The 14,684-nt window shown below is 42.7% G+C and overlaps 1 protein-coding gene across 1 annotated transcript in view; it reads right to left on the reverse strand.

Annotated features, from left to right (window-relative positions):
* Positions 1–6,169: 6,169 nt before the first annotated feature.
* The window catches only part of LOC126417121 (putative transcription factor SOX-15), a 261,880-nt gene continuing 253,365 nt past the window's right edge, over positions 6,170–14,684 (reverse strand). The window contains exon 6 of the mRNA XM_050085016.1: positions 6,170–9,444. Within this exon, the coding sequence (XP_049940973.1) occupies positions 8,948–9,444 (497 nt within the window). The 3' untranslated portion in view covers positions 6,170–8,947. The remainder of the gene's footprint in view (positions 9,445–14,684) is intronic.

Raw genomic sequence — 14,684 nt, forward strand, 5'->3', positions numbered from 1 at the left:
CCACGATGTGACAGCGACCACTTCAAACACCTATATCTCCACTACCACTGCAGTCCACAGTGGAAAACAGAGGGTAGCAACAGATACAAAAACCAGTGACTGGCGGTGAGTGGTATCGTCAACATAAACGACAAAGTGAATGTCGTCTTCTCCGGAGGACAGCCCTTTGGAAACTGAAATTATGTTTGTCTTAAGTGTCTCTTCACCAATCTGTTGAGTGAGAACATTGGAGTGTATTACCTTCTAATAAATTTTGAAATTGATATAAAAAGTGAGACAGACCGATAGTTATTGGCCATCCGTGAAGTCAACGTTTTTACAGAGAGATTAACAATGGCATATCATATATTATTTCTCAAGTCAACTACCCTTTTTCTGCATACATACTAATCGTCTAGGAACATGTGAGGTATCGCTAGAAAGGTTTTTTGACCTGTTTCTGACAGTCCATGCCGATTTTGCGCTAAATTTGTGGAAAATTCTAACATAAAAGAGGCTTTATTTATCAAAGGCAAAAGGGCATCATACCTATATTTTACTAATCTAACTTATTAATCGCGAATAAAAGACTCTTTTCATATTACATTATTATAAATACGTTTTTATTTGTTTTAAAGTATTTATTAAGTGGACCCCTGCGGTGGTACATTATCTCTGCCCGTCGTAACAGTTGACTTTCGTAAATGAATATACTTTCCGAAACGACAAACATATTCGTCACAGTCGTCTTGAACTGTGGTTTACCTAGTGATACACCAGGTAAGAAACGCACACCACGTTCTAAACTATACATCTAGCATTTATTTGCTTCTTTGCGTTTTATATTCGTATTTCGCATTAAATTTCTCTTCAACAACAGGTAAATGTAAATATTACGTTCGAAAGTCACAAATTGCAAGCAATAATTCATGGGAATGTCTATACAAGTGTATAGGCTATCACAAATTTATGATTATTATTTCTCGTCCTTCGGCTTATCTTTAAAGACATTTTCTCTACATTCCCACAACCAGCCTGATCCCAGTGACTACACATATTCACCGAGCGAGGTGGCGCGGTAGTTAGCACACTGGACTCTCATTCGGGAGGCCAACGGTTCAAATCCATGTCCGGCCATCCTGATTTAGTTTTTTCATGATTTCCCTAAATCGCTTCAGGCAAATGCCGGGATGGTTCCTTTGAAAGGGCACGGCCGACTTCCTTTTCCATCCTTCCCTAATCCGACGGCCTAGCTGTTTGGTCTCTTCTCCCAAATCAACCAACCAACTACACATATTCCAAATACTATCATTATTTAAAAATACGTCCGCCCCTGGTAGCTGAGTGGTCAGCGCGACGGAACGTCGTACCTAACGGCCCCGATTCGATTCCCGACTGGGTCGGAGATTTTCTCCGCTCAAGGACTGGGTATTATGTTGTCGTTATCATCATCATTTCATCCCCATCGACACGCACGTCGCCGAAGTGGCATCAACTCGAAAGACTTGAACCAGGCGAACAGTCTGCCCGACAGGAGGCCATAGCCACACGGCTTTTCCATTTAAAAATACAAAGGTGCGAAAGATTCGTACTGGTCCATAGGTTTTAATCTAATCTTTCTGGGAGAATACTCGCAACTACAGATGTATTACATATGTGACTTAGAACATAAAAAATTATAGAACCTCAACATTTTTACGTGTTATTGGAAATAACATTAACTCCATACCAACTTTTACGTTTGATGGTGGAGGTAACGTTTTCGTTTCAGTAAATTTCCGCGATTTTGATTCTTCAGTATAATGCTTTGCTTTCAGTCTGAACGTTTTGAACCGATTTCCTCTCCTACTTTTAAAATAAAATACTAAAATTATTTGCTACACATAAAATACTCTTTGTGGTAATCTCATTCTCATCAGAAGAAACAGTGTTACAATCTAATGCATCTTTTGTTGTCTCTCTTTAAACAATATTCCATACTGATTTGATTTTGTTATCGGATCAGACATTTTCTGCAAAGATGTGCATACTTGTAGATTGCTTTTACAACTATACTTAAAATGTTAACAGTACTGTTTATAATACGAACGTACTTTGGGATCCTTGCTTGTTCTGGCTAGTTTGTAGATTTTTGTTTTCTGTGTGACGATATTTCCATACTGGTAATGACCGAACGCTTCTTTGAAGACTTCCTAGTATTGCATTTTATTATTTTTAGGAAAACCCCTTTCCAAATCGGTTACAAGCTTACTAAGAAATATGTTGAATTTGGAGCTACCATTAGGCTAATTGAAGGGACAGTGGAAGGAAATGCTAACGCTTAATTTAGTAATGATTTGACTTCTCACGCTTTCTGTTATGTTTTACAATGCACCGCATACTGGTATCAAGTGGCTCCATATGTAATGCTGGGAAGGAAATGCTAACGCTTAATTTAGTAATGGTTTGACTTCTCACGCTTTCTGTTACTGGTAGCAAGTAGCTCTATATGTGATGCTAGAATACGCTGTCTTATACACAAATTCTTATGTTCCTGTCTTCGAATTTAACATCAGAAATATCTAAGAAATACGCTCAAGTGTGTTAACACTTGTTTCAGCCGATGCCTGCTACTGTGAACTTACGCCAGTCAACATTTCTAAGCTTTCCTTAACATCCTCCTGTGTTTTGTCACACGTCACCCTCATTGTTTTCGTCGACTTCTTCTGGACTGTATATGCAGGTGGTTTATGTAATGTACTAAGTGTGCAACATGATATGACACTCATTTTACTATCGGGCAGGCATCTTTAACTTCGCCTCGTTGTATGAACACTTCATCTGACAACGAACCACTATCGTAAATTAGTTAAATGAGGAAATTTATAATTGATACTATATCGCGACTAATAACATATCTACATCAGTTTTCCTTTAGATTACATTAAGAACGAAATGAGCGATTGCGGAATGATACGACGATCAACATTACGCCGTAGCGAAATTTGAAAGTATAATGTTAGCAATTCAACTACTTTAGTGAAGGTGTTAAGGAAGTAGCGTCTGATGCTGTATGTTTTCCCGTACACTAACTATATCACTATAAATACAGATGCTATAAAAGTCTTGCCGAATCCTGTGTTCATAAGTAAATTTTACTCCAGGTGTTTTTATTTCTACCTTTTGGCTGAACTTCCATTTTCATACTTGCCCGCACTCTTTTGTGTGTTGACCTGACTGTATCTCCCTGTTAGCTGTGTGCTTCAATGAATCTTGCTTCAATGAATCTTCCGAGTACACTCTTAAAGGAATTTGTACGTAATGAAGCAACATCAATTTTTCCACGTGTTTGACATAGAAAGATCTGTGTTCATTTGTGACGAAAGATTCCGATGTAGTGCCAGGGAAGTAAATCTTGATTCAGAAATATTGTGAAACGTATTCAGATAATTTATTGATGTCCAGGTGAGCGGTCTCATTCTTGTCTGCAGTTTGTTACCAGGAATGCAGTGTGCCCCTATGCTTACGTGTAACTGCACATTCATGAAATACTGAGAGTAGCCTTTAACGTCCTGCATGATGCCTTTCTTGTAGGACGATCCCACATGGCTTTCACCCTTTGTATACCAGCGGCTACTACGCTATACCACTTGTTTTAGGGCCGGCCGCTGTGACCGAGCTGTTCTAGGCGCTTTAGTTCAGAACCGCGCTGCTGCTACGGTCGCTGGTTAGAATCCTGCCTCAGGCATGGCTGTGTGTAATGTCCTTAGGTTAAGTTTCAGTAGTTCTAACTCTAGGGGACTGATGACCTCAGATGTTAAGACCCATAGTGCTTGGAGTCATTTGAACCCTTTTGAACTTGTTTTAGGTCGAGTATATAGCATTTCATGGGAGTGCTAGCGGAACCACGAGGTTTGCTGCTGGTTACTGAACTCTGGCGTCCCGCCACAGTCCTCGCTGGACAGTTGGGCACGTTCTCTAGCATTTTCTTGTCTTTGCGACTATCGATTTACATGACGCATCTTATGCGCCCAGCTGCGGTTCAGTTGTCTGTGATTATACAGTTAAAAATACTGCAATCTTGGTGAAGGTAAGTGTTGCTATATCTTTAAAATTACGTTTTGTGTACCGTCAGTCGTTACTGCAAGTCAGCTTTCGTATTGAACAAGATAATCATTTGTGGTTACAGTCGGTAGTCGCTGGCAAGCTATGAACGAACCATCTCCATGATGGGAACTGCGAGTGGCTAACTTGAGCAATGAAATGCTATATAGTTACTGGACGGACATAAGAAATGATCAGAAAATACCTATGTGACAATGAAAATTAATTTGCAAATAGTGATGTATTATGCCTGTCAATTTAAAATCTTGTATTTCAGACGTCACAGCGGATGTAATTGATGCTGAAGAAACACACGTGTTCCATTCGGAAATTTACAGTGTGCCATGATCATCAGGATAGGCTACCGTTTGAGTAAAGCCCGATTATTGACTTCCAGTTTCCGTGAAACAAGTCAACATCAGTTCTGCACAAAATAAAGTCAGTCTATTTAAAGTAAGTTGTACTGTGGTGCCCATATCAAGAGGTTGTGTGAGTGCTTATTTTATAAACATGTCCAGTGTTAGATAAACTCAAGCCATCTATGAGTGGATATAATTATAGTAGGATAACTCACATTGTATGTTATTAATTGACGTCATAGTCATCTGGCTCAATTTTTAAAGGGCTGTGTGATCGAAAGGAATAGTACATTTTTATTCAAACAGCAACTTATTCGGATGATTATGAAGTTCTTTAAATATTCGTAATGGGGGGGGGGCGGCAAGTGCAGTTCGCCGTGAAAGAAGAAAAATAAAAACCGTGCGAAGTCGTTTTCATCTGCGGGAATGTATACGGCCACAGTTACAGAAATAGGTAAGATGAAACGCGAACTGAAAAGAAAAAATAATTATTTTCTTACAGAAATACACCTTCACACAGAGTTACATCGGCAACGGCAGAACTGAAGGACATTAAGAGCGAACATGCATCATATTCTACACATATTGCACTCTCTATCTTCCACCAACTACAACTGAAGAAATCTCTGGGTGTGATAAGTTTTGATGCCAATGAAGGTGCTTTGGCCTTCCAAAGTCGTACGGAAAAATGTTGCACAAAGTGCATAGATGTAAAGCACAACTACATCAAAAAATGAAGTGCGTTTTTGAGTTAAAGAACAGTCCTTTGATGTCAAGCTGAGAATGTTTCTCCTTGCTTTCGTAATCCGTTCCGATTTAAACTTCTGCTTGTTAGGTAAATCATTGTAGAAGGAGGTCAATTATGTTTTGACAAGGAACGATGAAAAAGTCATCATGACTGTTGACCCAAAAATCGCCTCTGCTGGCTTAAACTGAAGTGAGACATTTGACGCTTACAAAATAAAATATTGAAACACTGGAGATAAAAGCAACAGAAATCGATATTATTCTCGCAGGAAAGAAGTATCTCATCTTGTAGTGCGTCTGTAACGATTTGGGTACTGACTCATAATCCTCCACCAATGTGTGGAAATATCATGCATTATGAAGGACCCTAACACAGTAATATCCCTGTACTGACGTTTACATATTTACCATATCTCCTTTTGATGACATATTTTCTACGTAGGAGGCATAAATCACTACAATTCAACACTGTTGGTGACATCGTCATAGCAAATGTCACATTGCTTCTAGTGCGCTCAGACTCGATTGGGCTTACAGAACTACTATGTTTGTAAATAATTCGATCCGTGCGTATTAAATGTTTAAGGGGCTGGAATTTTGTGTGTGTGTGTGTGTGTGTGTGTGTGTGTGTGTGTGTGTGTGTGTGTGCGCGTGCGCGCGTGTGTGTATTCACTACTTGTGTCGACTGTATTGCATACTATCTGGGACGTACCCTTTATTTCATGTACTGTCACACATACAAACGAAAACGGATGTTTTGTTGTCATCAGATTCCATTTGTATAGAAATCTTCACATTCTTTACAAAAACCTACTGCTTCCACATTTCTTTCAATAGAATGTTGCTTTTTAACTGTGAAAATGAGTCACTGAAATGAACGGAATGCTGTTGCTGATCACCGGGAATCCTTCAAGTCCTTCCATGTCAGTCGTGGCGTTTCAATGCTGCGCTAATAAATCTGCAGAGATTGTTATGGATCAAGAATTCACGAGAAAAACATATTTTAAACGGATTTATTTATTTGAATTATAACATGTTATTGAAATATGTATGGTACATTTATGTAACAGGTACGTAATTAAAAAACAGTCCGAAAATACACTTTATATACAGAAAATATATTATACACAATTTATCGTAAATCGTGGCAGGCAATTATTTTTAACAACAGTAAAATGTAGAAACAGCTTATGGTTTCCTTGTACAGTTTTATTGCTGTGCAGATCTGAGGATCATTTAGATGACATACGTGACATTTATCCGTGAGACGGAAATATCTGCCTCAACAGAGGGAAAAATTGTAGACTTTTCTTTCCAAAAATATTTACCAATAAAACTTAGCTGTGGACAGTTCTACCTAACAAGCCAATTACTTTATTGCTCATATAATCACTATGATATCTAAATATAAGCTAATCTATAACCATCAACTAACTTAATATCCATTTGATGACCCAAACATAATAATTTTTAATAAATTAAAGAATTCACCTTTTAAAAAGTGAGATCAAATCAAAGTTGAAGCAGATGTTCTAAATCAGGACGTACTCGCATTATTACTTTCTCTTTCAGTAGTACATGCGTTTTTTATACTAGCGATAAGGCTAGAAATGAGTGTCTCATCCGAACACGGAGGGATTCACTTCTAGGAGACACCGCTACTTTCGAGGTTTCACCCACGAGGTGTAGGAAACGAGATATTCTCTCGGTTCCGACTGTCTTGCAGTGCTGGAAGGTAACAGAGCACAAACTATGTCTGTTAGTCTCTCTCACACAATTATTAAAAATACTTTCTCTCATAAAAACGCTACTTAATAGAATCTATCTCTTCTCCATTATTGTCTTTTTTATTTCACTGGAGTAGGGGATCTCAGTAGCTTCCCAACATTACCCTGTATTTTTCAGTGCTTTCTGAGAAAACCTGACTGTTCGAAATGAACGGGAGTCTTTTAAAGAAGGCTTCTCGTGGAATGTTCGTTCGACATTCAGCGCCCTAGGTGGAAATAGTGCTCAGGGGCACCGTTAAGAAGTTAGTCCAGCCAGTACGAATGTGCACTTCGGCGCCGTTTTACTGATAAACCGAACTAAAGGGCCTTACGTGCCTCTGTATCCACCTTAGGTATCACAATTCGTGCTTACAGTAGGCAGGAGACGCTGTGCAGCATCGGAAATCGATTATCTTTCATGTCATTTGCCTGATTGCCTGCTTAACGGTGTGTGTTAGTCGCAATGGAATGCAACTGAACAGTATTCATCACAACACTCTATTTGCTGTGCTCATACATCTCAACAGTTACAAGACGTTACTTGTCAGGTGATGAGCAACTAACCAGTATTGTTTGGTAGAGAGGCACATCGAATATGCTCGCTTCTTATACACAGCAGTTGTAAAAATATGCCTACAGATTCTTCTTACTCAACTCATTCGCTCAGTTTAAAAATTCGCGGTTGGTCCTTTCCATAAGGCACAGCTTTAAGTTGACTCATACCTGTATGTATTGTTGTCGGAAGACAATTGTGCTTGAACGAAGTCTTTCGTATGGCAAAACGTCTCTCTCTGGAGACGTCCCCTGAAGGAATATTTTGGACGATGTGACGAGTAAGAAATCCGTTAGTGCGAGGTGGAAGAGCGCAGTGGTTTCGGGCGGTACGGATCGGAGAGGTACGGCTATGATAATGTGGGCGCCTGCCCGAGCGGTCGCGGGAAGGGGAGGGCAGCGTCTGACCGGATGTGCGCTCCGCTGCCCTCTGGGATTCCCACAACGGCTCGAGAAACATGTCTGCCTGCAGACATACAGCAGAGTTAGCACGTACCTAAGCCGCTATAGGAAACTGGTGGCGAGTACATTGCAAGAATACCAAAAGGCTTCTTGGCCCCCCGGAACTGATGTTCTTTTCGTAGCGCAGGTCCGTTCATTCTGACCGCGCAAATCGTATGTCGGCTGCCATAGAACACGGGGACTTGCAGCCACGGGCCTGATCCGTTACCGACTCTCAGTTGGTCTCACGCAGATACGTTTTTCTCAGTTCAGTACCCTGTGCGTGGTAGCACCTCATCAAATCCTTATATATATAAGTTTCCAGTAAAAATTACACATAACAATAAAATTTTATTAAATATTTGGTTCATTAAACTATGGAATGCTTAGGTAAATAATATGCATCAAAATCTAACAGTAGTTAAAATATATTCGGAGGACGTATATGTAAATATCCATAAGCCTCTTTTCTAAATATGTACACGGTATATACATTAATGTCTTTCTCAATATTGTCAACTAGCACACTGTGTTACACGCATCCAAAATCACTCGAATAATTTTTGTTCAAGTCCGTGGCCAGTCCTGTACGGGACGCGCGTTTTCGAACAACGAAGACAGCGCTAGTATTCTTATCGGACGTTCTGCGGCGTTTCACAGCGACGGTTTCCGATCGTTCAGTCGCACAATGACTTGACGCCGAAGTTTGACGGATTTCAGAAGAGATAGGGCTCGTTACCATTAATGGAAGACTGCTGGATTCAAACGTCGGTTCTCTAGAAACTAGTCCACCCACTCTGCCAGTCTACAGTCTGTAGGAACATTTACCTCGCGGAGGGAGTTGATAGTATAGCGAGCGAGTGGGAACGCTCCACAGCTCGCCAGCGAGACCCGCAGCGCCGCAGCGACCGACAGCAGGGAAGAATGCTGTGATTCCGTGTCGGCGTTTGCTGCAGGTTGGGACGTCGCGCTGTGTGAGGACCACCTGGGAATCCTGCGGCCGTCGGTCTACCTGGCCGGTCAGGTGCTGTAGCAGGTCTTGCGCACGTTCTCCAGGATGACGCTGAAGTCGTCCTCGGTCTTGATGTGCTGGGCCGGCGCGCCTGCGGCGGCTGCGGCTGCTGCGGCGGCGGCCGCGGCGTGGTGGTGGTGGTCGCTGAAGTCCTGCGGCGCGCACGCCTGGCTGTCGTACTGGGCCATGGCCAGGCCGGCGGAGGGCTCCGCCTTGAGCAGCCCGCCCAGCCCGTCCAGCGCCGAGGGCTGGCCGTAGTAGGCGGCGTGCAGCTGCTGCTGGTGCTGCTGCTGCTGGTGGTGGTAGTTGTGGTTCGAGTCCATGGGCTCCGGCCCCGGCGCGTGGTGCGCGTGCAGCCGCGCCCCCAGGTACTTGTCGAACTCGTGCGTGTCGACGGCGTCGCCGGCCAGCATCAGGTCCTCGTCCTCGCCGGCGCACGCGTAGCCCACGTGCTGCTGCTGCTGTTGCTGTTGCGGGTACCGATCGTCAGCCATCATGACCCCACCTGCGACAGACATCCAAACATTTGAACATCCTTGGGGCGTAAAGGAAACCAGGGTTACATGAGAGGTGACACATTAGCTGAGAACCTGTGCAAAGGGGGCTCTGAGCACTATGGAACTTAACTTCTGAGGTCACCGGTCCCCTAGAACTTAGAACTACTTAAACCTAACTAACCTAAGGACCACATCCATGCCCGAGGCAGGATTCGAACCTAAGACCGTAGCAGCAGCACAGTTATGGACTGAAGCCCCTAGAACCGCTCGGCCACAGCGGCCGGCGATTAACGGCGAACCAAAACATCTCTGTCTGCGTCGTATGTGGTGTTTCACAATACGAACCTGTGACCGTAGTTGTCGCGCGGTGCCAGACTGTAGCGCCTAGAACCGCTCGGCCACCCCGGCCGGCCCTGTCCAAAGGAAGCTATCAAGAACTATTTCAAAAAAAATGACAAATGCTAGATAACGCCTCCAGCCTGTCACAAAATTGGAGAAGCAGCACAAAAAAATAAGCTCATCAGGAAAAATACACTCTAACACAAAAAAGAAAAAAAAACTGCTTCGAAGTATTTACCCGAATGGGACGGAAATCGGTAGATTTATTCAGAGATTCAAGAGAAAGAGCTTCACAAATTGAGCGAGTCACTATCGCGTTGGCCCTTCCCTCTGGCCCTTATGCAAGCAGTCATTCGGCTTGGCATTGATTGACAGAGTTCTTGGATGTCCTCCTGAGGCATACAGTGCAAGTTGTGTTCAATTGGCGTGTCAGATCGTCAAAATCCCGAGCTGGATGGAGGACCCTGCCCATAATGCTCCATACGTTGCCAATTGGGGATAGATCTGACGACCGTGTTGGCCAAGATAGGGTTTGGCAAGCACTAAGATGAGCAGTAGAAACTCTCACCTTGTGTGGGCTGGTATTATCTTTTTGAAATGTAAGCTCAGGATGGCTTGCCATGGAAGGCTACAAAACGGTGTGTAGAAGATCGTCTACAAGCAGATCTGCAGTAAGGATGTCGCGAATGACAATCAAACGGTCCTGCTATGAAAAGAAATGGCATCCCAGTCCTAGTTGTCGGGACGTGTGGCAGGCGACGATCTGGTTGGTATCCCTTTGCTCCCGGGGCGTCTCCTGACACTGGAATCTCATTGACTGGAGTAGAATTGTCTTCAGTGATGAGTCCCGAATCTCGTTCCCCCATTGGTTTGCAGAGGCACAGCGCTGTTACTTCAGGCGTCATAGGTCGAACTGAGCCCTGATGACCTCTGAAAATGTGGCTGGAGGTACTCCCAGCAACGGTGCGATACCAATCTCACTGTCGCCTGCTGGGAGTGCCATTTCTTTTCGTAGCAGGACCGCTTTGGTTGCCATCCGCGGCATCCTTATAGCACAGCGGTACGCCGACGATATTCCACGCCCCGTTTTGTTTCCCTTCATGGCAAGCAACCCTAGTCTTACATTTAGCAAATTAATGCTGGCCCCCACACAGCGAGAGTTTTTACTGCTTGTATTCGTGCTAGCCAAACCCTAGCTTGGTCAGCAAGATCGCCGTATCTCTTCCCAGTTGAGAACGTTTGGAGCATTGTGGAGAGGGTTCCCCAACTAGCTCGAGATTTTGACTATCTAGCGCACCAGTAGGACAGAATTCCGGACGATATCCCTTCAGCGGACCTCCAACAACTCTATCAATCAATGCCAAGCCACATAACTGCCATGTGTAAGGGCCAGAGGTGAACAAATGCGATATTGACTTGCTCAATTTCTGAAACTCTTTCTCTCGAATAAATCATTCCATTTTTTTCTGAAGTTATAATCATTTGGGTGTCTGCACGTGTACATAACATCTATCCATTTTCGTCCCATTCGGATAATTCCTTCGTGGTGCTGCTTCTTTTTTGTCTTAGAGGGTATTAGTGACCCCCCCCCCCCCCTACCTTTCAAAGAGGACTGATCACTCTGGAGTACTGTACATGGCGCAGATCTGCTACCAAGGGGCCGGACGAAGTGGCCGTGCGGTTAAAGGCGCTGCAGTCTGGAACCGCAAGACCGCTACGGTCGCAGGTTCGAATCCTACCTCGGGCATGGATGTTTGTGATGTCCTTAGGTTAGTTAGGTTTAACTAGTTCTAAGTTCTAGGGGACTAATGACCTCAGCAGTTGAGTCCCATAGTGCTCAGAGCCATTTGATCCATTTTTTTGCTACCAAGGGGTCATACGATCATTCACCGTTGAAGCGGCAGGTTCTTAGGAAGATTGACGTGGAGACGCGATACAATACCAAAAAGCAGGTATCGTTCTTGGGCCTACCCATGATCACACCACTGCAGACGTAAGCAGCACAGTCATGGTTTAATTTATTGTGTATTACTGTAAAGTTAGTTAAATACTAGAATCGAATCTCCATTGCAAAAGTTCCAAACCTGACGTAGTAACCATACGAGAATCTAAGCAGTGTGTTGACAAACACTGTGTGAAGCCCTGCCTGTCCGTAGAAGTATGTTTTGTGGCGTGGAACGCTACGGAGGCCCTATGGAACGTTCTCATTTGTAGACGCGATCCTCTTGCGTCCCTCGTGTCGTGCCTCCAAGGGGACTCTAGCAATCAGCAGGCGGCGGTGTAATTGTGGGCAGCGCCTGGGCTGGGCATTAATCAAGGGAGCATGACATGAGGGCGGGGGTTGGGGGAGGGGCGTGGGGAGCTGTGGGGCGCCAGCACGTCTCCGCGATGGTCGTAACTGTATGGACGCATGGAAAAGAAATGAGACCTCGAGGCTTCCAAATGAGACTGTCACCGCCGTACATTGTTCAGATGATCAAGTTAGCTAAGGAACGAAGAGAGGCAAAACGAAAACGTAAGGTGAATGGTGTAGCCTCGACTGTTGGCCAAAGCGGGCAAACTGTGATTCTCTGATTACATTTGTCACAAGTACACAGGTACAGAAAGTAATCAGAACGCATACTGGACATACGAAGCGACTATAAAGAGCAAACCTAAATTTTTTACACCCGAAATCTCACTCTGTTTCAACACTGTTTATTTGCGTCATTGTGTAACAACAAACTGGTCATTTTTAAAGTGTGTGGCGACATAGAGCGGGAAATGAGGCAAATAGTGACGCTCGACAAGGGAGACTCGCTGGTTGGCAGAAATATGCCGTGTTTTGGTTGACTGGAATAGACTGCTACTCATATTTAGTAATTCTGGGGAACAACAGCAAAGGTAGATAAGATTGACAGGACGGGAATTCCAATAGCGCTGACGCGGGAAAAACATCCAATGTGTGAAACTCAGCCTTTCGGCTGGGTGAGTATGCCTGGTGAGGCCTCAGCTTATTCGTACACGAGACAAGACTCGAATTGGAATCTTCAGAGGTGACCGAGAGCCGCTGAATTTTTGTGACCTGGCGTCCTGGGTTAATGGCGTGTGGCGACGATGGTATGTTATCTGCCTGTAGCAATGCTGCACACTATGGAAAGTTTTGTTAATGTTTCTGCTGTAGGACTGCGCGAATTACAATGCCTGCGGTCTGTTCTCAGAGCAGGTGAAATGATTAAATGTAAGACAACGGCTAAACGACAGCACAAAATTGATTCCTAGCGCATAGTGTACATTTTATATAAAAGTATAACTTGCGTGATGCCATTCAATTAAACTAGAATATCATAATACCATAAGGAAGTGAAAGTGAAAAGGGTGGCCGTCTTGTAATATTTTTTTAAATAAAAGTTTAACTTGCGTGATGCCATTCAGTTAAACTAGAATATCATAATTCCATAAGGAAGTGAAAGTAAAATGGGGGGCCGTCTTGTATTTTTTTTTTTTTGCTGTACTCTTTTTGTCAATCAGTTGTTTACGTTTCTACAGATTTGATGGGAAAAGAAATTCATCTGTTGAAACGGTAACCGCTCTCACAAAAGAAAATACTTTTTAACAGGTAGTGCAAGTGCATATGCAGTAGTTCAAATACAGTAACTGCCAGAGCGTGATTCTAAATATGGTGATTTCATAATTGTCTAGTGAAGCAAGGTGGAAACAAATTTATAATACAATTACATATCTGAGTAATTTTCACACTGGGCGCATGTTTGCATGGATGTACTCGTGGTATTCAAAGTTCTTTGATGACAAGTTTGGTTTTACCTATCTATGGTGCATCACTGTCCGGTTGTCTGCAGTGGGGGCAGAGGCTAAACTAGTACAGAGTACTTAAATTACTGTTAGAGTGCAATAATTTTTCTTAGATATTTTCGTAATAAATTGTTCTTTAACTTTTCGACTGTTCTCTGTGAGGTTTCAAGAGTCATCAAAACTGTAGTATTAATCTTACTATTAAATTCCAGGAAAGAAGAGTAATGTGAAGTAGTTGTCTGTTTCTTGTACTTGTATCTGTGATGAAAGTTAACTTGACTGCATTTCGTCTTGGTGTGATACCTAATTAACTGAGTCAACCTCGAAATTATGCAGGGGAGTTAAGATATAAGCATGCCAGCACTATCTGACCCTCTCTGAGGTGAAAGTGGTTCATATTACAACGAAACTATTACTACTCACGTGATATATTTAAGTAAACAAACGCTGCGTGACTCTTTCAGAGTTTTATTTTGATCAACTCTATTACATAACTTAATTTCGTTCATCATATTCGATGTTTCAGAAAATCCTGCAACTGTGTCATTCATGATTTAAATAATGGAAACTGCACTAGTGACTTATTTTTGATATTTTACACAGCGCGGTTCGAGAATTTATTCTCTTTTACGAGTGAATTTGTTTACATGAATATGTTTGCATGTGTGATTTTCTGTCTCTCTTGTGTCTTTTTGAGGTTAGGCTGCAATCGGGAAATCAGATAAAATGACTGAGTGTTTCTAAATGCTAATGTTAGAAATGGGATTTTTATCTGTCTATTTACAGTAGACAATACCTGCAAGCAGACAAACAAAAATCCCATTTCTAATATTAGCTTTTAAATACACTCAAAGAGTCATTTTATCCGATTTTCCGATTGCAATCTAACTTCAAAAAGACGAAAGACAAGCAGAAAATCACACAAACAAATATTACCAAACATGTTCATGTAAACAAATGCACAAATGCATCTGAAAGTGAAAATAAATTCTTGAAAAGCGTTGCGCTAAGTACCAACAAATAAGTAACTGGTGCAGTTCTCATTACTTAAATTAGCTCTATTACAGCCCCCACTAAACCTATCCCCCACACAAATGGTAGATACGTGAGAGCCGTA

The sequence above is a fragment of the Schistocerca serialis genome, chromosome 8 (genome assembly GCF_023864345.2).
Source record: "Schistocerca serialis cubense isolate TAMUIC-IGC-003099 chromosome 8, iqSchSeri2.2, whole genome shotgun sequence".
NCBI classification, from domain to species: domain Eukaryota; kingdom Metazoa; phylum Arthropoda; class Insecta; order Orthoptera; family Acrididae; genus Schistocerca; species Schistocerca serialis.